The 25000-nt window shown below is 47.9% G+C and overlaps 1 protein-coding gene across 1 annotated transcript in view; it reads right to left on the bottom strand.

The window, feature by feature from the left end:
* LOC125943532 (uncharacterized) overlaps positions 1-25000 on the bottom strand; it is a 79122-nt gene that overhangs the window by 36601 nt on the left and 17521 nt on the right. Inside the window, exon 4 of the mRNA XM_049662890.1 lies at positions 22610-22735. Within this exon, the coding sequence (XP_049518847.1) occupies positions 22610-22735 (126 nt within the window). The remainder of the gene's footprint in view (positions 1-22609; positions 22736-25000) is intronic.

The raw sequence follows: 25000 nt of genomic DNA, 5'->3' as shown, positions 1-25000 counted from the left end.
CAGTTTACTTCGGCAACTAAGATGTCAAGTACTACAATGATGTTGATCACCAAAAAAAAATTGAATTTGGTAAGATGAGAAGATCACCATAGAAGAAATACTTCTAGCCGGAATTGAGCTTCCAGTGCCACGGTACTGTAGAGATGCATTCCACTCAACTCTATGCCACTCGTATCATCCACCTTCATGGTCAGCTGATCTATTCCTAACGCAGGTAGAGCGTAGCTCTGACTACACATGAAGCACGAAAAACGCGACAAGGAATAACAAAGACAACGACATCGCTACGAAAATGCGGCTTCGATTCACGACTGCCCGATTAGGCTTCTAAGCCGTGTAGTTCAAGTATCAAGACTGTTCGAGCCTTATTTCCGGCAAAATCGCCGAAACCCGACCTTTTTTTGTCTCATCACACATTGTCGGCGTGGATGTTGCCCCAGTGGTCGCTTTCATTGGGTGAACTTTTAATCCATAGGAGTAGCACAAATGCCACAGCAGTTCAAGCCATTGCCGGTACGTTTTTATCTAGAGCGGCACTTCAGGCATGGTAGCTCGCATATAGTTGTTAGAACACGTACAGCCGTTAGCACGCTTAACACGAACGCTCCGCAGCGTGGCCTGGACCGACTTGGACCGAGATAATAGAGTGTTTTAGCTGAGCGCTTGCTGTCTGCTCCGCTCAGACCGGCATATGCTAGCAAATGCCACACAACCGCTTACTGGGAACGCTATTGCGCTTGCGCACAACGCTCATACCGGCAGCGGAACGAAGACCGCATCCCTCGCTCCGCTACAAAGCCGACTGAGCGGATCGTGACAGCGTGTCCAAGGTCGATGGAAATGGTCGCGGAGCTTCGGACGAAAAGCGGTTCAGAACGAATTGTCACCGACATCAGCAAGGGTGGTTATGGGAGCATCGATTGTTTGGAGGGAACAAACATCGGGAAAGAAAAAAGCGTTTTTTAATTAAAGCGTGACATAGTTAGATTCATTCGACGAAAATAAAATTCCTAATCAATTTTATGTACGCATGACAAAAAAAAGAACAACTCTATTTTACTTGATCATTATCAATAAATACCTTTTTTTCAGCGCCCACCGTAAGAGCGCCCACCGATAGCGGTGGGCGTTGACGCCGCTATCACTTGCAATGGAATGCAGCTCTTGAAGTGGACAGAAAGGCGCGATCGTGAAGTTCACGCCCCGCTCACATGTTGTGTTGCTTCGCTTGTCGACGTTTGTCTCAATTTGGTGGCCGCGGGTAGCTTCATCATTTCTTAACCTGTTCAGTCAAAAGTAGGGAGTTGCGACCGCCTGGTAGTTGTTTACTTTAGTTGTTTTCGTGGGACAGCGCTGGCCGACGGGCTTGGCGTCCGACGAAAGGACGAGCACTCTATGCCCAAAGCATTCGTGGGCCTCCAAAGAAAGTATGTTACGTGCAGCAATGCGATTTTGACACCCGTACGGCTGAACTTTTCGCACATCGCTTTCCGCGCTGAAAGCTCGAAAAGCCCATCAAGTCAAATGGCGGGGCATTTGAATATACAGTTCTAATGGCCAGCCTTCGGAAACAAATTTTGAGCCTTTGAGAAGAAAATGACGTCACTTCTGTTTTTAACGGATATGACGTCAAATTATTTTTCCTTCCGCCGGAAGTGTTCCCTCCTCACACAGATAGCGCTAAGCCCCATGAACCACTAAATCCCCTATATATAAAAAGTAGCGCCATCCTTAGATCTTGCCGCCACCGCGCTCAGCCCGGCGTTTCCTCCTTGCCGCCTCCTGTCGCCCCAGCCTCCTCCGCTCCCCCATTTCCGCTGAGCCGTGCTCCCTCAAGGGCTGCAGAAGATAGCGCCAACCTTTCCCTTTCCCTCAAGAACCACTTATCATATCCCCATTGGCCAATCCATGTCACGTGGAAGCTCGCGTTGCGCTTTTGTATATTTTTTTCTTTCCAGCGCGCTCCGACTGCCATTCTCGGGCCTGTGCGACGAAAGTGCTGTACGCACAAACGGATCAAACGTGTTAGGGACAAGAACTTTGTTGTGATGGCATGCTGCTGCGCCTTAAGTTGCCGCAACCGACAAGGCGAGGGCAAAATGCTTTTTTTTGTTTACCATCCGGCGTGCGCAAACGCTTGCTGCACACTTGATATTTGCGCCGTCTCGCATCGTCGCGTTGCTACTTCCTAAACGGCATTATTAAGACCAGTTACTGACTGACGAAGCAAAATCGCCCCTCAAAAACTTCTCCGCAGGGCGCGATTGAAGTTTTCCTCGGATTTCCTCTGGTAGCGCGTTAGCTGTCGTCTGCCACGGCAGGCCCGACGCAGGCGGCGCCACTGTCGATATCGCGCCTCAAACGCGCTGGTCGCGCCGAGCGCGATAGTGGAACGGAGGAGGAGGGAAGTGGATGGCGCTACTTTTTATATATAGGGGCTTTATGAACCACTAAAGTTCCTATATAAGAAAAGTACCACCATCTACTCTTTCCTCCGCCGCCTCCTCTCCTAAAGCGCTTGCTTTTTCTTTACTTTTTGCTTGCGAAAGCCAAGTCGACGGTGGCGCACCTAGAAAGTCCACGTTGAAGCTTTCAGGCCGGGCGCGCGCCGCCGCCGCCGCCAGCGACTGCGGCTGCGCAGAAGACTTTCAACATGGCTCTGAGGCGGAAAAAAAGAAAATATAAAGAAGTGAAAAGCGCGCGCTATCATCGCCCAATCGGAGATACAGGATAGCACAGGAGAGAGCGAAGCGGCATTTGTCAAAGGATGGCGGTACTTTTCTTATATAGGGACTTTATGAACCACAGATGAATCGCCATGTTTTGAACGTATGGGCTTCTATGGAAGCTTCGCTACCAGGTATATTTACCTTGGCGTGTGTACTTGGGGCTCTATTCTGGACACGCATGGCGGCTGCACGGCCGCCATTATCCGCCATCTTGGCTGTCTCATTGGCTGTCCAGAGGTCACGTGTTTCAAAATTTGTGCCGGGAAACGGAAGTTTTGCAAAATGCAATTTTGCGTTTTCGTCAGAATGACGAAGCGTGACGTTGAGCTGCAAGTTTTATCGACTAATACTTTTTTGAGGTCCTTGGCACCTATATTGCGACTTGAGCGCTTCAAAAAGAAAGTGGACGGTAGCGTGCAGAAGCTTGTGCAATGCATCTGCAATTTCGCGAATATGTGGTGGCGTTCCAAGATAGCCGGCATGTCAGCTTGTTCATTGGCTGAAGGAATATCCCCTGAGGAGCGTCACAGGAAGGGCCGTTTCGTAAACGTCAATTTGACGTTGCGTGACGTTGTGCTGGGCCGCCATTGCAGAGATTTTCCGCCATAATTTGTGGTGCGACGAGCCGCGCGAATTATGGTAATGAGCGGCCATATGCAATGGCAGTGGAGAGGCATACGTACAGTGTACTAGTACACTGTAGGCATGCGTATCGCCGCATTTCCCCTGTCATTTCGGGCCATAAAAATCTTTTGTTCACAACGCGTGTTCATAGCATTTGCATCGCTCTCGGGTGGTGTTGGCATTTGTGTTTTGCACCATCATTTTTATTAAAAACACGTTTATTTGAAATAATATTGGTTGAAAGTAGCAAACTGTCTGCGACTTTTTGCACTTTTCACTATTGCGTTTGTATTGTAATCAATATTAATGACTTTTCGCGTCATCAAAGGCTATGGCAACGGTGACTTTTTAATTTACAAAAATAAACGTACGCAAGACGGCGCCTTGAAGTTTCCTCTCGTAAATATAGGGGCTTTATCCTCTCGCGGTGCGAGTAAGCAGCGAAGTGCACAAGAGATGGCAGTGCCGGCGTTTGCGTCGCTCAAGCGGATACCTGTGGCGCGCGCAACGCTATCGATGATATTCGGCCGCTTCTCAGCCAGGCGAGTCGGGCTGAGTCACTTGCGGATCACGAGATAGCGATAACGCAGCCTAGAACGTGCGCTGATTATCACTGGCAGGTCGCGTATGTTGTCTCAAGGTAGAAAGCAAGCGCGTGGGCGCCAATATACGATGACTCATTCCGTTTTCCGAGGACACGCATCCTAGCTAATGAAGCAGACGACAGTCTGCGCGCATGCAGACGACGGAAGCGAGAAACGATTTTGATGGAATAATCGTACGCTTTGAGCTAGCTGCTTTACTTTTGCTGGGGAGGAAAACTGTTTTGCTTTATCAACCACGCTATGTTCAATGCCTACATTACAGTTTCTTAGGCGAAACGTCAAATTTGCGTCACGTTACGAAAGCAAATCGGGGCTAAGCGTCGCGCGTACGTCACGCTTCGAAGAAAATGGCGGAATGTCCAGAATAGCGGCTTTGGCCTCTTTGTCGTTTTGCAGCCGAGTTGATAGCGCGTCGCTCGCGTCTCGGCAAAACGCGCTTATCAAACGCGATATCTACGCAGTTCCCTGCACTATCTCAGAGCGTGAAATCTTAGCGGAGCGGAGCGTAAGCGGAACTTCGCTAAAGCTGTCTAATATCTGGGTATGTTTGCGGCGGCTGACGATAGTTCGAGCGCAGCTCGATTTGGCTAGTCGACTTGTCTTTCGCTTGTGTCTGAGCGGCGGGGCGAGTGCCCCGCCGACTTGACAGGTCAGTGTCGCCACGTTTCGCTCGTGGCTGCTGTCTCACGCGCACCCAGAAACACGTTGCGGTTTGCTTATCTCGGCAAAGCGAAATGGCGTGCGACAGTTCGCGCGCCTTTAGAGTTTGGCCTCAAAGCTGGCGCTTGAAGAAAATGATAAATAGGAAAAGCAGAGCAAACGCAACTTTGCTGCGTTTGTAAAGGCTGGACAATAAATGAATCTGCAAGTGTGGTGGTGTAGTTGTTCATGCTCTTCTGCATTTCTTAAGTATCGGACAGCGCGCATCGGAGTGTCCAGTGCACGAATGACTAAACAAGAGCCAGACGCTAACCGGCTTTAGACGCCTGGTAAGAGGAACCTTTGGACGCCTTGTAAGAGGAGCCTTTGGTAAGCAGCAGTTAGTGGAAGCAGCGATGTAAGGACGTATGCTTTGCTTAAATCCGTCATGATCATGTTGGGACAGCATTCGAAGATGATCGCTCTCCAACTACCTCAACTTCGGCATTGTACTGCCGTCATAATGAACGATTTAAAACACAACTGAGTGGTTCATCTATTGAAGCATTGTAATTTGCTAGGTACTCAAGCAGGTTAGTTCAGGCCAATGCGATTTATATATTGCGGAGATATATAAATAGATTCGCCACTGTACAAATTCTTCGTAATAGAAGAATGTGCTGACATTTTCTCTAAATAAAGGCAATGCCACCACGTGTTCGATTATCAATACAAGGCTTTCGGTTAGAGCATAGACACCAGAGTAATAGAAACCGCGTGTTATAAAGAAGTTGGGATGAAGCTGCATCTTTACTGCATCAAGCTGGTGCCATGAGCGGATTGCCCGAACCCTGTCCTTCTGCCAGTAAGATGTAAATACCATATACATAATAGCTGCACGTGCCTCCCCCTAAAAATATGATAAAATTTGAATATAAGATTACCGGAGAAGAAACACTTCAACCTGGATTTTAGCATGCAGCCTCACGACTCAACACTTAGGCGCGTAAGTCGAATAACTTAAATGATAATCCCTGCGAGAAGAACCTCTGCGAAAAAACATTAACACCCAACAAACTTGTATGTAAACATCTTGGGTGTAGAGCCCAGACCCCGTTCCCTTACTTCGGCTGCTGAATGGAAAACACAAATCCTCGGATCCCCGGTCGCAACATTACCTTGTTTGCGACACCAAACTTTGAGGGCGTGGATATCAACCAAGTGGTCTCTTTCTTTGAGCGAGTTTTTCGCGACAAAGAGCTGTTTATTTGTGACAGCAAGTAAAGATGTTGCAATTTCTAGTTTTGCTTTGATTGAGTTCATAAAAAGTCAATATAAGATTTATCCACTTGTGTATAGCAGGGGTGCATGACGTCACATGCGTGCTCCAGTTTCCTTTGCGCCGAAGACGCAGGAATCAATTGCTTCGCAAAAAAAGTCGCTTCACATAGATGCCATTATGTGCGCTGGATCTGGACTGATGCGTAGCGGCCGCTTAGTAGCCAATAAAACACGATGTCCACTGAGTGTTGATGATGATTATGATTTCCGTACTATCGCACATACTGACAAAAGAGGATCGGTCAAGAAGCGTGTGCGCGTGTTAATTACGGTGATGTAAAAAAAAAACAGATTGAACAGCTGGGAGGCGACAAAAGAAGAAGAGGTTCCAGGAGGCACACTGTTGTTTTTTAAGGCAAAAGCCTTAGGTGTCTACATTGGCGGTGACCTTGGCGAAACTGCAAGGTCAATTCACTAGGTCCCGAAGGCGAGGCTTAAATACGGTTCCAAGTCAATGAGCAGTGACATGAAGTATGGTCGTGCGATTAAAACGCGACTACATCTCACGGGGCAAAACACTGGTTGTTAAAAATTACGCATTCAATACGTCTCCATTTGAAATAGTACAGACAATTCCCTTAGAATAGGAAAAAGTGAAGTCACAGGCTGCTTGCTTCCATCCACGAACGATTATGAATTCGAAACTGTGCCGGCTTTCTGAAGTTTACTCGTGGCGATGCGTGGTGAGATATGCCGAGATTGTATTACCGTATTTAACACTGTAATGTCGTAAAAACTCTGTTATGCGTAGCCACAAAAGATAATGGCTATATATTGTTACGGGCCACCTCCTTGCATTAAGGAAGAAGACGACGATCGCCGGGAAACGCTACGCGTGTTCAGCCATCTTGGCCATCTCTGCCAACAATCCCTGTACATAAATACTGTCCTTTTTTATCTATTTGACACCCCGTCAAACATTGGTGGAGGTGCTGGGTATTCTCGCCAGACGACGGAGCTCCGAAGCGGTCGGCGCTGCGGTGCGACCACCATGGCACACCAACCGGAATCTGCTTCTGCGCCGCGGACACCGATTGTAGTAGTCCAACCCCGAGACACTGGAACGTTCAACGGCACCAGTGGTATCGATGTTGAGGAATGGCTCACACTATACGAACGCGTGAGCGACTTCAACCACTGGGACCTGACAGTGATGCTGGCCAATGTGGTGTTTTATCTCAGTGGAACGGCGAAGTTATGGTATGACAATCACGAGGCCGACTTTGGGAGCTGGGATACATTCAAACAAAAGCTCCGTGACCTGTTCGGTAAGGCCTCCAGTTGAAAAATCGCTGCGAAGCAACAGCTGTCAATTCGCGCCCAGACGTATTTATCATATTTCGTATCATATTTGTCTTAGATACAGGATGTGCTGGCGCTGTGCCGTAAAGCTGACAGTAACATGCCAGAGTCTGACAAGCTTGGCCACGTCCTGAAAGGGATAGCGGACGACGCATTCAATCTGCTCATGTGCAGAAATTGTGCTACCATTGATGCCATGATCGAGGAGTGTCAGCGCTTCGAGCAGGCTAAGAGCCGCCGTATTGAATGACCATTCGCCCGGCTTCCCAACACCGCTGCAACGTCTTCGTGTGAAAAGCGGCCGCAATCCAACCTTTCGCCGCCGTCAGCCGGATTGACGAGAATTGTACGCCGTGAAATCGAGGCAATGGCTCCCGCTAGCCTCTTTAGCAGCTCTAACGCCGGCGACTCAAGCACACCAGCGGTTTCACTCCTCCAAGCCATCGTGCGAAACAAACTCGCGAATCTCGGGGTTCACGCTGCTTGCGCCGTTGTCAGCCCTACATCCGCTTCCGGGGCCCCGATATCGTTACTTCGGTATCCGCGGTTCACTCCACGATCGCGAAACCCTGCTGATTGGCGAACTGAAGACGATCGGCCTATCTGCTTTCACTGCCGCTGTGTCGGGCACGTTGCTCGCTACTGTCACAACCGCTGGTCGTTCCCGCCACGTACTCCGTCTTTTGGCCATGCTCGCCGCCTTGATCGCGGCCCTTTTGAACCACTATCTGCGGCACACCCCTACAATCCTGACGCTGCCACGACATGGTCCAGCCGCTCGCCGTCACCTAGAGGTCACCAGTCGCGTTCGCAACCGTACCGTCGTCCGTCCTCCCGCTCCCCGCCACCTCGCCGCGCCCCGTCGCCGAGCAACCGCGGCTCCTTCACTCCGGAAAACTAAACGATGCAGCGCCTGGAGGCAACGCTGCATCTACGACTCTGCCCCAAAACCCTCTAGTTACTCTGCCGACTCGACGCTGTGTGTTGGACGTTGACGTTGATGGCTTGACGATTCCTGCACTTGTTGACGCCGGGGCTAATATTTCTGTCATGAGCTCTGGTCTTCGCCGTCGCCTAAAGAAGGTGGTCACACCTGCTGTTTCCCACGTTGTAAGAGTGGCCGATGGAGGAACTCCCACCATCCCTGGCATGTGCACCGCCCGCGTCACCATCACCGGTCACCCAACTACTGTTTTATTTGCCGTTCTTGAACAATGTCCGTACGACGTTATTCTTGGTGGACTTTCTCGCAACTCATTCTGCCCCAATTGACTGTGCAACTGGCCTCCTGCAGCTCGAACTACCTCACCTAGCCGATGCCCCACCACGCCTTCGGCACGTCTCTGCTCTCTCGACAATGTGCGCATGCCCCCGCAAGCCGCCATGTATATCGCCATGGTCTCGAGCCCTCCTGTCGCTGATGGCAATTACGTGCTATCCCTGGTAACGGACGTTCTGCTCGCCAAGAATGTCGCCGTGTCTAACACCCAACACCCTCGTGACTGTCACCGGCAACCGCATCGCCATTCCTATTTTAAACTTCAGTGCCTCTCCTCAACTGATTCCGGCAGGCATGTCACTCGCCGCCATCACTGCTACGGATGACTGCGAGATTTGTGCGTTGGATCCCACCAGTTCCTCCAGTTCGTCCTTCCTTTGCACCACACGCAGTTCGCCGCGCGATGTCTTTGTCGGAATGATCCCTGATGACCTTCCTTCTGATCAAGCTACTGACCTTCGCCGCCTCCTGGAGTCTTACCACGACGTTTTCGACTTTCACGATCGTTCTCTGAGCCAAACATGTGTTGTCCAACATCGCATCGACACGGGGAACGCGAGCCCTATCCGTCGCCGTCCCTACCGTGTCTCCCTCGCCGAACGTCGTGTGATCCAAGGCGAAGTTGACTAAATGCACACAAAAGGCGTTATCGAACCTTCTTCCAGTCCGTGGGCGTCCCCTGTGGTGCTAGTAAACAGGAAAGACGGCAGCTGGCGCTTTTGCGTTGACTACCGACACTTGAACAACATCACACGCAAGGACGTCTACCCCCTGCCCCGAATCGATGACGCCTTGGACTGCCTCCATGGCGCCACGTACTTTTCCTCCATCGACCTACGCTCCAGATACTGGCAGATTACCGTTGATGCCATGGACCGTGAAAAGACTGCGTTCGTCACACCGGATGGAATTTACCAATTCAAGGTTATGCCTTTTGGATTGTGTAATGCCCCCGCGACCTTCAAGCGAATGATAGATTCTCTCCTTCGGGGCTACAAGTGGTCTACGTGTTTATGTTATCTAGATGACGTGATTGTCTTTTCGCCTACTTTTGAGGACCACCTATCCTGCCTGTCGGCCATTCTTGATGTGTTTCGCCGCACTGGCCTACAACTTAACTCCTCCAAGTGTCGTTTCGCTTGGCGTCACATCACCGTTCTCGGTCACCTTGTTAGTGCTAGCGGTGTCCAACCTGACCCCGACAAGGTGCGTGCCGTCCGAGACTTTCCTGTTCCTCGCTCAGTTAGCGATGTACGGAGCTTTGTCGGCTTGTGTTCCTACTTCCACCGCTTTGTCAGGAATTTTGCCGACATTGCCCGGCCGCTTACTGAGCTACTCAAGAAGGACATCTCTTTTTCCTGGGGTCGTGCACAAGCTGCTGCATTCATCACCCTTGTCAGTTTACTGACTTCACCGCCCATTTTGGCGCATTATGACCCGTCGGCCCCTACAGAAGTTCGCACCGACGCTAGTGGCCACGGCATAGGTGCAGTACTCGCCCAACGCCAGAACGACCAGGACCGTGTCATTGCCTACGCCAGCCGCCTTCTCTCGTTATCGGAGCGTAATTATTCGATAACTGAGCGCGAATTCCTGGCTTTCGTCTGAACTGTGGCAAAATTCCGCCCTTATTTGTACGGCCGAACGTTTTTCGTTTTCACGGACCACCATGCCCTTTGCTGGCTCTCGTCGCTGAAGGATCCTACAGGAAGGCTCGGCCGCTGGGCGTTACGACTACAGGAGTACACCTTTGACGTGCTCTACAAATCTGGCCGGATGCACCAAGATGCTGACTGCTTATCCCGCTACCCTGTCGACCCGCCTGACACCGCCGAACGTGATACTAGTGACTTCGTCATGGCTATTGCAAATCTGGCCAACATACGCACTGAACAGCAAAGTGACGACACGTTACGATCTATAATTGACCGCCTCTATTCTCGTCAGCCCGACCGATCGCTTCATCTGTTCGAGCTTCACGACGACATTCTTTACAGTCGTAGGACCACTCCCGACGGCCCAGAGCTTCTGCTTGTTCTCCCCAAGCATCTTCGTGCTACTGTTCTCCAAGAACTCCACGATGCTCCGACCGCTGGCCATCTTGGCGTATCCCGCACTTACGATCGCGTGCGGTGCCGATTTTTCTGGCCTGGTCTGTACCGATCTGTTCGACGCTACGTTGCTGCGTGTGACCTTTACCAGCGACGTAAACGGCCCTCAGGGTGGCCTGCAGGCCTCCTGCATCCTATTCACATACCCCACGAGCCATTCTACCGCGTCAGTTTCGACCTCCTCGGTCCATTTTCTTCGTCTACTTCAGGGAACAAGTGGATCACAGTTGCGACCGACTACGCTACGCGTTTTGCCATCACGCGTGCTTTGCCGACTTGTTGCGCCACTGACGTTGCCAATTTCATCCTTCATGACGTCATCCTTCGTCATGGTGCTCCTCGGCAACTGCTCACAGACCGAGGCTGCTACTTCTTGTCGAAAGTTGTCGATGACCTCCTTCGTTCCTGTTCTGTGGAGCACAAGCTCACTACTGCGTACCACCCGCAGACCAACGGGCTCACCGAAAGGCTGAACCGTACCTTAACAGATATGCTGTCGATGTACGTGTCTGACGATCATCGGGACTGGGACAGCGCTTTGCCATACGTCACGTTCGCGTACAACTCCTCCCGTCACGACACCGCCGGTTTTTCGCCGTTTTACCTCCTGTATGGCCACCATCCTGCATTGCCTTTTGACACGCTCCTACCTGCTGTTCTACAACATACCACGGAGTATGCCCGCGATGCTGCCGCGCGAGCGCATCTGGCATGTCAGATAGCTCATGAGCGACTATCCGACTCACAATAATGCCAAAAGGACCGTTACGACCGCAGCCACCGGCACCTCTGCTTTTCTCCGGGATCTCTAGTGCTTCTCTGGACTCCGTCTCGTCGCGTCGGTCTCTCCGAAAAGCTTTTATCGCGTTACATCGGACCTTACAAGGTTTTACGGCAACTTAGTGACGTGAACTATGAAATCACCCCACTGAACAGTTCTTCACCATCTACCCGGCCATCTCATGACGTCGTGCACGTATCCCGACTGAAGCCGTACTTTTCCGTCGCCTCCTCGTGTAATTAGTCTGCGCCGAGACGGCGCTCAGCCCGCCGGGGCGGTTAGATGTTACGGGCCGCCTCCTTGCATTAAGGAAGAAGACGACGATCGCCGGCAAACGCTGCGCGTGTTCAGCCATCTTCGCCATCTCTGCCAACAATCCCTGTACATAAATACTGTCCTTTTTTATCTATTTGACGCCCCGTCACAATATATATATATATATGGCGGTAATCTTATAATATTTGATCAGTAACTTTATTTTTGAACTGCCTTTCCACTAAATATTACGTTGTAGCTATTTCTTCAGTAGTACAGGTGGCACGCGTGCTTTGTTAGTGAAGAATAAAGTGTGGTTTTTGTGAATAATTTCAATTTACTGTTAATTTTATCTTTACACCAAAATAACAGATGTGTGTTGGTAGTATTGGTGCATGGATATGATACTTCGTTCAAAATCTTGGTGAACCCATTGGTCTGAATTCATGCAAAACTCACAAGGCTCACCAGTGTAATGTGTGCGGTTATAGAGTGAGGTCTATAAATAGAAATGGGGAGTATTCACTTCGGATTGTGACGCGATGTTGTGACTCCGCGTTCAACTTTTGAGAAGGACGGACGTGTGATGGCTCGCTCCGTGCGAGGTTCTTCGGCGGCCGCTGCTGGCCGCGGTGACAGGTTTTCTTCTGCACCCCCGGATTACAGGATTTTGCTCCCGACATTGCCTTCGGGAGAGAGCATGCAGCAGTGTGTGTTTTTGCACGGTGACCTGGCAAAAAGACCATATCGTCTGGAAGATTTTCGAGAGCCACTGGAAGAAGCGGGCATCATCAAGAACATCACCGGTATAGGAGCCTTCCAGATGAACCACATCTGGCTGGTCAAGCTGCGCACCAAGGCTGACAAGGATGCTCTGCTGAAAACGGGTGGACTTCAGGTCAAAGGCGGCTTCTGCGCTGTCATTGACCCCATCCAGCAAGACGTAACCGTGAAAGTCCACTGGGTCGACTTTGCTGTCCAAAACGAGAGCTTTCGACAAGTGTTGAGCAACTTTGGTGACGTCCTTGAGGTTTCTAACGACAACTGGTCCGTCGCTGGCTTTGAACATGCGACGTCCACGACGAGGGTGGTGCGAATGAGACTTAAGGAAGGTGTTGTGCTTGACGACCTGCCGCATCTCTTCAAGCTTGGAAGTGGCACCGTCCTTCTTGTGGCCCCGGGTCGGTCACCGCTTTGTTTGAGATGCCGCAGGCAAGGACACATACGACGGGACTGTCAGACGCCACGCTGTGGAGTGTGTAGGGTGTTTGGACATGAAAGCCAAGATTGTGCAAGAAGTTACGCTAGAGTAACTAAAACGGTTATCCCAACAGACGACATACAAGAGAACATAATGGACGCGGAGGAAGCTGAAAAGTCTGCCCCCAACAGCAACATCAAGGAACACGTAGGCGAGGTCCAGGAGACGGACGCCAAGAAAGCTGGAGGGACAATGCCTGACAGCCAGGACTTGACGAAGGCAACTGAAGTGCGTGCGGAAACAGTCTGCACGCCGGAGGCACCGCTCTTAAGTCAAGCAAGTGAAGAGGAAGACATGAGCGATTGTACCGAGACCACTACCGAAGAAGAGAAAGCAGACGCTACGGGGGCGACCGCGGCGCGCGGGAAGCGTCTCAGAACAGGCATTCCGAAGTTGACGGAGGACAGCACCGAACGCAAGGTTAAACGCCTGGAGCGTCAGAGGCAACGCGTTGCTGGCGCCAAGGGTAAAAAGTTGTCGCAGTTTCACCCGAAAGGCGAAGCATCAATTGCGATAGCAACTTAGTAGAGAGTTATACGGAGTAAGGATAGTAGTTTTATCCGCTGTTCAAACTTGGACATGCAGCAGCACCGGCAACACACAGCACTGTTGTCGACGCCGTCGGCGTTTTGCCCGCGTTCGCACAAAATGCGTGCGGCGTTGGTGACTGTTGCCGGAGCCTCTGATATAAATAGGCACTTGGTGCCACAGCTAAACGTCGCCTCCCTTCCCTTCCCCCCCCCCCCCCCCTCCCACGGCCTTTCGTGCGTCAGAAGAAGGCGCGTTTGCTCTACATATATGGTGATTGTAAAGGAGGAAAGAGACGCCTACTTCTGCAGCCCTTAAGGGAGCACGGCACAGAACGCGCGTTTGTTCGCCGCCGTGCGTTCACTCCCCGTGAAAGCGCGCGTCCCTCGCGCCCTTTCACTTGCACATACAGCGTTCGGCGGCGCGCGGCGACGATTTCATCTCCATTGACGTCATACGGAACCTCACGGCGACGGCGACGGCGACGGCCGACGGCAGAAATCTGCTTTGGAGTGTCCATATAATTGCTATCGCAATAAAAATATGTCCCCGAAGTCCGGTCGGCGTCAGCGTCGCCGGTGCGGGGTCAGAGACGCGACAAGTAACACCCCGGTATTCCCACTGCAGGGAAGAGCCACGGTAAGCGTTGTACTGATGGTTCGCGCTTACAATCAATATGATTAGTATACCTGCACCATTACGCGTCGGTACGCTCAATGTACGGGGTCTGGGGTCTAGTCGCAAGCAATATCAGGTCAAACGAATCATGCAAGAAAGAGAACTAGACCTGCTTGCGGTCCAGGAGACTAAGGTTAGCAGAGAGGAAGCGACCGACAGATTGGTAGCACAATTTTCTTTACGGTACAATGTATGCGTGAGCCATGCGGTGGGAACATCAGCTGGATGTATCTTGTTTGTTAAAAATTCTATTGGCATTGTTGTGGAAATGGTTACAAGCTGCTTGCAAGGACGTTTTGTTTTATGTGACCTTACTTACGGGGAGGCAAAATTTAGATTTATTTGTGTCAACGCACCTACAAAGTCGCATGAAAGATGTTTGTTCTTTCGCGAACTGAGTACGTATTTTGATTGTGAAAGGTGTGTGATTGTGTTGGGTGACTTTAACTGTGTGCTTAATGTAGAAGACCGTTCAACCACTGCTAGTATAAATGATGAAAGTGCGGCTTTTCTTAAAGAATGCGTGAGCAAATTTTCTTTAAGTGATGTGGCACAGTTCGCAAGGGGTGGAAGTCGCCAACACTTCACACACTTTCAAGGTACCAGTCATGCACGACTAGATCGTGCGTACGTATGTTCAGAGATTGCACCTCTGTGTCAGAATTACGATGTTGATGCTGTCTCTTTTAGTGATCATTGTATAGTGAGGTTTGAGATAGGCCAAAAGCAAAAAAGAAAACTTGAATGGGAAAGGTGGAAATTGAACACTAAGCTAATCAGCGATGAAGTGTTCTTAGATAAAACAAAGAAAGAAATTGAGCAGTTTTGTAGTGACACACTACGCAGTGCCGCAGAAAAATGGGAGTTGTTTAAACAAAGGGTAAAATTGAACGCAATAGAAAGGGGTGCACACATGAAGTATCAAGTTCAAAAACAGGAACAGGACCTGCGGCAAGAGTTGGAAGACTTGGTGCGAATCGAAACAGCTCATCCGGGTGTTATGACACAAGAACTGCAAGACGTTAGAAGAAAACTGGAAAGCTTAGAAGAAGATAAATACAGAGGTGCAATTATACGTGCACGAGCTGAAAAATATCTCACGGGGGAAGTACCAACAAAGCGAGCTTTGTCAGATGAAAAGGCGTACGCTCGAGGAAATGAAATATTAGAAATTGAATGTGATGGTAAGATATCGAGAGAACAGAAAGTTATCATGACAGCATTTGAAAGTTACTATCGAGACTTGTTTGCTGGTCGTGAGCCAAAAGTTCCGGGCTACGAGGATGAGTTTCTGGCAGAGATGCCGACACTAGACGAAGAGGAAACAATTTTATTAGAAAAGGATATTAGTATGTTTGAAATTGAGAGGGCTATTGAGGACCTAAGCTCGGGCAAATCTCCTGGTCCGGATGGGATTACCGCAGCGTTTTACAAGGCGTTTAAGACGGATATGGCAACAGCATTGCACGAAGTATTTTCAGAGGCGCTTGAGCGGGGGACTTTACCGCCATCGTTCAATCGTACGCACACAGTACTAATCCCAAAGGGCAAAGATAGTAATATATTACGTAAGGTAACAGGATACAGGCCAATTACGTTGACAAATGTTGATTATAAGATTTTAATGAAAGTTCTTGCAGCAAGGCTGCAGGGAGTTATACGGAAGTTAGTTGGGCCGCACCAGACATGTGGCATTAGGGGTAGGAAAATATTTACAAACATTCATGTAGCTAGAAGCATTTTAGAATATTGTGATAGCGCTCTCCTCAAAGTAGCGATGCTTCAAATAGATCTAGCTAAGGCTTTTGACATGGTACCACATAGTATTCCCTTCTTGTTAATGAATTACGTTGGACTCGGTTCCATCATATGTAAAGGCATCAAAATGGCATATCAAAGTTCATGTACCAATTTAATTGTTAATGGTGAACTTTCACAGCGCATACAAGTACTCTCTTCCCTTCGACAGGGTTGTCCGTTAAGTCCTTTACTTTTTGCTTTATTCTTAGAACCGCTCTGTAGAAAAATACTTAATAGTACAGGAATCAGAGGGTTTAAGATACAATCGTGTGAAGTCCGTGTTTTAGCTTATGCCGATGACGTTGCCCTGTTTGCTGTAGATAGAGAGAGTGTTAGTTCATTATTAAGAATTACTGACAAGTTTTGCGAGAAAAGCGGCAGTCAAATTAATAAGCAAAAGAGTATTGGTCTGTGGCATGGCCAGTGGAATGCCACGCCCGGTGTTTTTGAAAATATTAAATGGCTCACAACACCTAGCACTTATCTTGGGGTACCTTTGGATAGGTATCGTGAGAACGAGTCACTCTGGCTCGAAAAAACAGATGAAATGCGTGCGATGGCCGAAGCATGGGGCGGCCGTGAATTGTTCATTTTTGCACGCGCCACTATTTGTAACGTTTTTCTCGCCGCGAAAATTATGTATCTTCTGCAGGCACTGCATTGCACGCGTAAGCACATTCAAAAATTTCACCGCATCTTTGCCACGTTTATCTGGTGCTCTACGTGGGAGCGAACATCAAGGACAAATTTGTTTCGTCGAGTAAAGAGAGGTGGACTATCGTTGTGCCACTTGTTTCTTCAGCAAGTTGTAACGCGTTTTATATTGCTAAGAGACGAAAGAGACCCGTTTCTGTGTTGTTTTTTTTCAAGCCATGTTAGCAGGTGTTATACCCGATTTTTTTGTATCATCGGCCATTGGCCCTCGTTACACAATGTCACGGTTCCTGCGCGAAGTTATTACGTCCTATCGGTTCCTCAGAGCAAGATTTTCCCTTGAGTACCTCTCCAATGTAAAAAGAAAGCGTCTTATGAAGGATCTTGTGGAGAGTGTGTTCCCTGTACCATTGTATCGGTTAATGTTTCACGAAGGGCATGGGCAAGACGTACTCAAAAGGGTTAAAAATATGCAGATACCAGCCAACGTTAAAACTTTTTTCTTCAAGCTTCACACGGGAACCTTGCCGGTTAAAACGTGGTTAGAAGAAAAGGGCATTTATGTGCCTTGGGGTAGCAGATGCTTTCTGTGCAACAAAGCTGAAACTATTGAACATGTTTTTATTGACTGTAATAATGCTATATTCTTTTGGGATATATTACAGAGAACTTTAAAGATAGACCTACCCCTAAATCCACATGGCATTCGTTTTCTGCCGCCTGAACGCGATTGTGAACAGATGGACGTTATCTTCTTACTCGGGCTGCATGCAGTCTGGCGTTCTCTGTTGGCATATAGACACTGTGATGTTAAAGGCCGATCTGTGCATGATTATTTTGTTGAAATGGTTGTGAAAGTACGTGATGTGTACAAAACGACTGACTGTCATGCAGATGTGATATCAATGTGGGATGCTTTAACACTTATAAAACGAGTGTGATCTGACAAACTCCTGTTCAGGCTTGTAGCCAAGCTGGAAATAAAGAAAAAAAAAGTGACGCGATGTTGTGGCGTATGTTCTCACATATTACGCTTCATTTGTATTGTTGTGTGCTCGATATATGCGATGTCATAACGATGTGATGTCGGCTGGCGCAGTAGAATACTTGGCGCCACAAGTATCGAACGGTAAATGTTAATTTTTTTCCGCCGAGAAGTTTGCCCCTCGAAATGTAGATGGCGCTGCTTTGCCTCCATTGCAGGACGCATGGGCTTCCATGGCGCCCTCGCTACCATGCGTGCATATACCTTGAAAACTGCGCCGTGAAGAAAAACGGCCGACGCCGCAAACGATTCTCGGATTGACGTCACGTTTCTGAGGAAAGTTCCTGTACACAAAGTAAATTAGTTGCTTTATAAAGAAAACTTCCTACATTTCAGTCTGGGTGGGAATTCAACCCGCGGCTCCGGAGGTGCGAGACGAGCATGCATCCCTGAAACCACGGCTGTTCCACAGTTCTGGCTGACTGAAGGTGTGCCTAGTGTGTGCTTGATTGCACACGTCACGTCGCAGCCATCTCGCTGACTACAAGTGTGGCCTCTTAATTTGCTAAGATGCTGAACTTTAGATACTACATTAAGTGTTCAGGAGGTCGCCTTAATGCCACACGTGAACTTCCCATTGCGGCTCGTTATGTCTTGCAAGAAGTCTAGCCCCGATTGTATAACTTCATGTATTACCAAATGTGCAGCAGGATTTCCACCTTATTGTGTTAAAAGAGTGTAACACCTGCCGAACTGTCGTTCTTGTTGTTGTACCAAGTAAACTGACGTCATATAGGATATGTGGTTTCTCTGGTCCTTCCAGAACATGGTGCCGTGTGCCGGATACATGAAGACAGGCACGACGCATTCAACCCCCTTTCGCTTCAACGGGTTTGAAAGACTGGACAGCGGTGTCTGGCACACCGCCGAACCACCGCGGCAAGGACCGCGATTGTTGGCGACGCAGCTAGACAGGCAAGAGCTCTTTAAATACGATTTTAAACATTAACAGAGAAGTCCTGTCGAAGAAGCGCAAGATGCTTATAATAAATGCGAAGATACTCATCAGCGAAATTGATGAGAAGCTCGCAGAAGACGCCGACAGAGTGCAATTAATGACGCTTATAAACGAGATGAAGAGCGTGTCAGGGACATTAAACGAGGTCAACTCCTAGGTAGAACTGATCATCGAACCGGGAGACTCGGAAACAGAATTTGAAAGAGTCTTGCACTGTGAGATGAAGATTTGTTGCGGCAACGACCAAGTTAGAAGAACGAATCAGAGAGTTTGAGCAAGCGATACAAGAAAGAACAATAGTGACAGACGAAGTAAGCACAGCGCAATGTACTAACCACGTGTCGGAAATACAGAGAGTGGGTAAGTTGCCATGGATTGAGATAATTAAGATTGATGGGAAAAGAAGAGCATGAACGAAGTTTTGGCATCAGTTCGAGACGTCGGATCACAGCAGAATGAACATGACGAATAGTAAGACATGTAATTACCTTCTGACATCCCTCGACGGAGAGGCAGCGTCTCTGTGGAAGGCTTACAGTTATCCGAGGAGAATTACAAGCATTCAGTCACGCTTATGATAGAAATGTTCGGGCGACAAGATAATTCAAGAGAGACATACCTGAAAGAACTAGCAAACGTGGAAGCCGTGACGACTTCCAAAAATGTGGATGGCTTGAAGAAGCTATTCCAAAAGTTGTAAGGACAAGAGCATTGCAGTCGTTAGGGGAGGCGACGGACAGTTACTCTAGAGTTAGAGCCCCTGTCATGAAAACTGCCCTGCCGGGGGACATGAGGATTGCAGTGAAGATGAATACTATGTAAACAGGAAGGTGTTCGGTTCCCACCTGCGACAATTTGTATGGTAATGTATGAAGAACTTTATTGGGTCCTGAAGGTCAACCCCGGGTTGACGCGGGCCGCTCCCACGTTGGGACTGTCAGGCCAAGCCCTTCAGCCACATCGCGGGCCTTCTGCACAGCCCGTAATTGGTCGGAGAGTGATTCACTGTGTAGCAATTACCGCCACCAACCTTGTACCTGGTCACAGTCTGTGCAGACCGCGGGACACTGCCAAAGCATGTGGTCAAGAGTAATGATGCCATTGCACTTATTAGAATTGCTTAGAATTTCCCTCTTCGGATAGATCCTGTTAATAAAATCTGGACTTGGGTATTTCCTTGTCTGTAGCAAACGTAATGTGACCGCTTGGGCTCTGCAAAGCTTACCGTGTGGCATTTGGTGTGACCTTCTGCTTCAATAATAATAATGCTTTGTGATTTCGTTATAGGTTAATAATGGATATCTGTGTTCCCCGGATGAAGTGTAAGTTGCTCGACAATTTGTACTTTTGCCCACTGTCATTTTCGTTTTCCTCATCATTTACACAGTTCGATTCGAAGGAGCATTTCTTCTAAGAAACGGACAAAGGCCTAGGCAACGGATCGGCAACGTCGGGGTCGCACTTAGCATGAGCTGAGGCACGCTAGCAGAAATAAGGTGCGAACCAGTCAAACGTAGCCCAAGACGAACAAAGACGTCAACGCTTCAAATCACCACGCTGAAAAAGTGCTTTTTTGGTAAAAACCTAGTGAACACGGTTTCATGCATGGGTGGAGAAAAAGGAAAAAGGCTATAATAACACGTAGGACAAGAAGGAAACAAGAGTGTCTAAATAAACTCAAGTGTGGTAGTATAAAAATGGCTGATAGCACAAAGATACCAAAAGATGTGCTTCTACTCGGAGAAGCACATAAAAGAGCGCAGTGGAAGCTCTGCAAGGCCTAAAATACATTCCTAGGCAAGGATGGCCTAGTAAAGGCGTGCGTGCTTCGTACGCCTGAAGAAAAACTGGTCAAGAGACCGATTCAGCGGTCATACTGGTTCAAAGACTGCCACGGTTGAATCTGGCCGGCGGGAGATGTAGAAAACAAATTGAAGAGAAAGCTGGAGGCAACAACGGAGAAAGTTGCCGGGGCATTTTATTCTTGTCGTTCGAAATAAACCGAATACGTATCGGTTGTGCGGTCTCTCTGGTACTCCCGAAGCAGGTGGTGACTTCCCTATAATGGCACATGCTCACAACTGGGGGTTGACTAAGAAATGGGTGGTCCATATCATGACAACGTAAAACTAGCCCTTTGAGATGATCACCGCGAGTTGACGATGAATGTAATTTTCATACTATGGCAACACGTATCCTGAGCGTGCATGTTGAAATCGGACGTCGACAGAGAAAAAAAGGGCTCTTTGTAGTTGCCTCTACCTCAATAATTTTCTTTGTAGGTTACGCCCACCTTGTGTTAGTCCTTCCTTTTGCCTGAAGTACGTACCTCCATATGTGTGCTTGTATGTTCACGTGTGTATTTGCTTACATACCTTTGTGTGAAACCGACAACGTGATCATGAGAAGGATGAGGGCTGTAATAAATGACGCGAAACCCAGATGGCCTTAATCAAGGCCGGACACACAAACAGGTAGTGGTGTGCGAATATTCAAAATATTGAAAAGTGGTAATGTCGCCCAAAGGCGGAGCATCGATTGCGATAGCAAATTAGTAGACAGCGATCGAAGTAAGGATAGCATATTTATGGGCTGTGTAAACGTGTAAACATTCGCTTACTAAATAAACACGCGCGCACAAGCAAACATGAATGCATCTCACTCGATGACCACGCACACTCGCTGTCGAAACGTTGGAGGCAGAAAGCGCGGCAGCAGCAGCGAGCGAATTGACCTTCGTGCTGCCTCTCGCTTCAACGTCAACGAAGTGGCGAGATTACTACACATACGAAGCTATCAGCACTCGGCGCATCCTGACCCCATCGCAGATCGCTTTCAAGATAGGGTCGCAGTCGCACCATACTCAGCCACCGCCGGAGTAGAACGCCCCCCCCCCCCCCCCCCCCCCCTCCCCCAGTGCCTTGCGCGCGACAGAAGACGGCGCGCTTCTTCCCGGCTTTCTGCCGTGCGCGCGCGAGATTCAGCCATCATCTTCGGCTCACGCTCGCACGCGTTGACTCGCACATACAGCACACGGCGCGTGGCGACGATGTTATCAACCGTGGTTTTATACGGAATATCATGGTGATGGTTACGACGGCAGAAAAGCGCCTGGGGTGCTCATATAGTTGCTGTCTCAATGAATGTGCTGGTCGTCGAAGCTGCTTTTTCCTCAATAATACTCCTTATTTCTAGGCTGAGAACACATCAAATCTGTCCTTCAATTTGTCATAATTGCGTGTCTCTTACATTTCATTTGTGAGCACATGTGCATTTGCTTGTTTACAAACCTTTGTGTTAAACCGACAACGTGATCAGGAGAATGACGAGCGTTGTAATATTTGACGCGAAACCCACAGGATAATGAACAAGGCGGGATACACAAATGACCACAAATGAGCATTAATTGGACAATACACATTCTTAAATGCAAGCCATGAACACAATTTTTTTTAGATTGCAAATACGCGTATTACCCGAAACGCACCAGGAGAAAGAAGGCAAGATCACCAATAGAAAGAATCAATATTTACAGTTTCCTAGGCCCAATGCAAGCCAGATAAATCTTGCTTCTCACAATTGCAGTGTTGAGAAGAAAGCGTTGGATATGGGAAATAGGTTGCGTTGGCTGTCGTGATAGGTAATACGTGCACAGGGAAACGTGCGCCGGATCTCATATGTAACACTCCAATTGCTAACTTATGGCACTAAACTGCACAATTTATTTACCCAAAGATAGAAAATAAGTCCAACAGTCGCCAGACGCAGTGTTTGCTGCCACTGGCACTTAACCTCACATACAATATTCGGAATAAGCGTAAGAGGTCACCACTGTAATGCTTGTGCCACAACATTGTAAAAAGAAATGAAAAACTATTAGTTACAGAGCATTGAATATAGCACATCGTTGATGTGCAACCATGTTGCAGCCTAAAACCAAATTGAGGATGGAGAAGAGGGTTAGGGAATATATGAAACAGCTCCCTAGCACAAACTTGCGAAAAAAAAAATGTTCTTACTCCGATAAAGTCGGTTGCGCCAGAAGGTTCCAATTCTTCGGAGCTCGCTTCCATATCTGGCGACCTTGAGGTGTATACTGCGCTGTAATTTGCAGCCGCCTGCCCTGTCATGTCAACTGAAGAAGCCTGCCAACAGAAGATTGCGACATTCGTTTATAAAACGAGATATGTAGCCATTTGTACTTGTGCTAAAACATTTGGCCGCCGTTGTAGAAATAAGTTGCGATAAAAATAGAGAAAAAGCTGGATGCTTGCTAGGAGGCTTGCATTGAATAGATCACTTCAGCACGTACCAAGTGTCCATCTTATCTTTATACGATCAAAAACTTTATTACCCAGCAACAAGTTTCTTAAAGACAATATTAATCTTCTTCTTTTTAGGGTTTTAAGTGCCAAAACCAGTCCTGATTATGAGGCACGCCGTAGTGGAGGACTCCGGATAAATTTTGACCACCTGGGGTTCTTTAACGTGCACTACAACGCAACCCACGAAACACACAAGCAGCTATTTGATGTCTAAAAGATGTCTTGAACGGATAATTGAAAAGTCTAATAGCTGTCCAGGTCAAGACATTTTCTAGCCGTGGATGCCTACAGGTACTTCAGTAAGCCCTGCTAGCGTTACGCTAAAAGTTGGCTAATAAACATCTCGACAAGAACAATTTCAAGAATTGTATTAGACGTTCCCAGAATTCCGTAATAATGACTTTGGAAACATTATGCAGGCTTTTATAAAACATCTTGACAATAACAAGTTAAGAATTTTATTAGACGTTCCGAATATTCTGTTATAAATTATAACAGAATTCTGGGGACGTCTAACAAAATTCTTAATTAAGCTATAAAAGCCTGCACATTGTTTCCGAAGTCATAACGTATAATGGCTTATATAAAAGCGTTTATAGATTGTCATTCTACAGTGACGTGGTAAGCAAAATTATTTGGCCACATCTTCCGCATGCCATGCATCCGTATGCTAGCTTGATAGTACACATGTTACTATATAGAACTGAAAATTAAATTGAAGCATTACATTATTTATAGTAACTTGCATAAAATTGTTTAACATATATCAAATGTGCAATACACATCCAAAGCAAATGTGCATAGCAACATGCAGAAAAAATAGCCTGACCTTGTGAGAAAGCGGCTTTATTGACTAATAAATTAAAGGACACGCAGAATTATTTTACAAAATTTTTTAATACAGTAGAAAAGGTAACCACAGAAAATAAGACGTAGCTGCAGTAAGCACAGCAATCCAGGTCCCTTCCTTCTTGGATACCACTGGCTGCCCACAGAAGTTCGCCCTGTAATACAACAGTGAAGAAAAAAGTGAGCAAGCCACGCTTGATTTACAATAAAGATGTGCGATTCGGTATTTCAAATAGCAACATATGTGCCGTTGTTTTATCCTCGGTCACATTTACTTTATAAATTTAAGCAATACTTTCTCTCAAAATCTTATGCTGTACGATGACGTTCAGAATTATGTTGCAGATATGATATGAAAAATCTACTGTAGAGTGAAATTAAACTGGCAAATGGTTTGATCCACACACGACTTGCAGTAGGTCATTAGCAGTTAGATGGTTTGCAAACAAATCTCTTACAAGAGTATGCTACTTTTATTTAAGTAGTGCTGTTGGAGATTTGTAGCAACAGGTGGGCTTAGCCTGACAATCAAGGCCGTCAACTGCTCCTTCCGAGTGTCTCTTACAATATCCCTGTGGTATTGTACCACATGTAAATAAAACCATTCTCTTCCTAAAGGGACCCTAAACACTTAACTAATCATAGAATGGCCTCACTACATTAAAGGACGTCGTCTCACGAATCTCATGCCGCAAAAAGTTTTCCAATCCTTGAACTATAAGTGAAGTTACCACACCAATGTAAGACTATTTTCCTGCCTGCTAGCGTGCTGTAAGCTGCACAGAGGAGAAGCCAAGAAAGCAAACTACCGGTATACTACGCAATGCAGCACGCTGCTGCCATCTTAAAGGCCACACGCAGCTAGAATTTCTGTAATCATTCAACCAATCATGTGAAACTCCGGCTTTATCTCCCAGATCACAAAAGAACGTTCTGCTACATACCGTGCATGCAAATATATTCGAGTCTAAACTTCGTGCCAGCACGGGCCCGCCAAAACAAAAGTGGCGTGCAAGTTGTAGCAGGTAAACGTATACGTACCGTAAGGAACGGCACCGTATCTGTAGGCGCTGGTCAAGGCTTGAACGTGAGCAAAAGACTTGGGAAGACAAGCATGGGCACTGGTCAGCGAACGCTTGCTAGCATGAGCCCTGCCCTTTGAATCGATCGCGGAAACTTCAGCGCGCCCCCCTGGTGCGGTCCAAGACACGTGGTCCAAGAGCAGATAGCAGTTCG

The sequence above is a fragment of the Dermacentor silvarum genome, chromosome 2 (genome assembly GCF_013339745.2).
Source record: "Dermacentor silvarum isolate Dsil-2018 chromosome 2, BIME_Dsil_1.4, whole genome shotgun sequence".
Classification (NCBI taxonomy): Eukaryota; Metazoa; Arthropoda; class Arachnida; order Ixodida; family Ixodidae; genus Dermacentor; species Dermacentor silvarum.
This window is presented reverse-complemented; position numbering and strand designations above follow the sequence as displayed.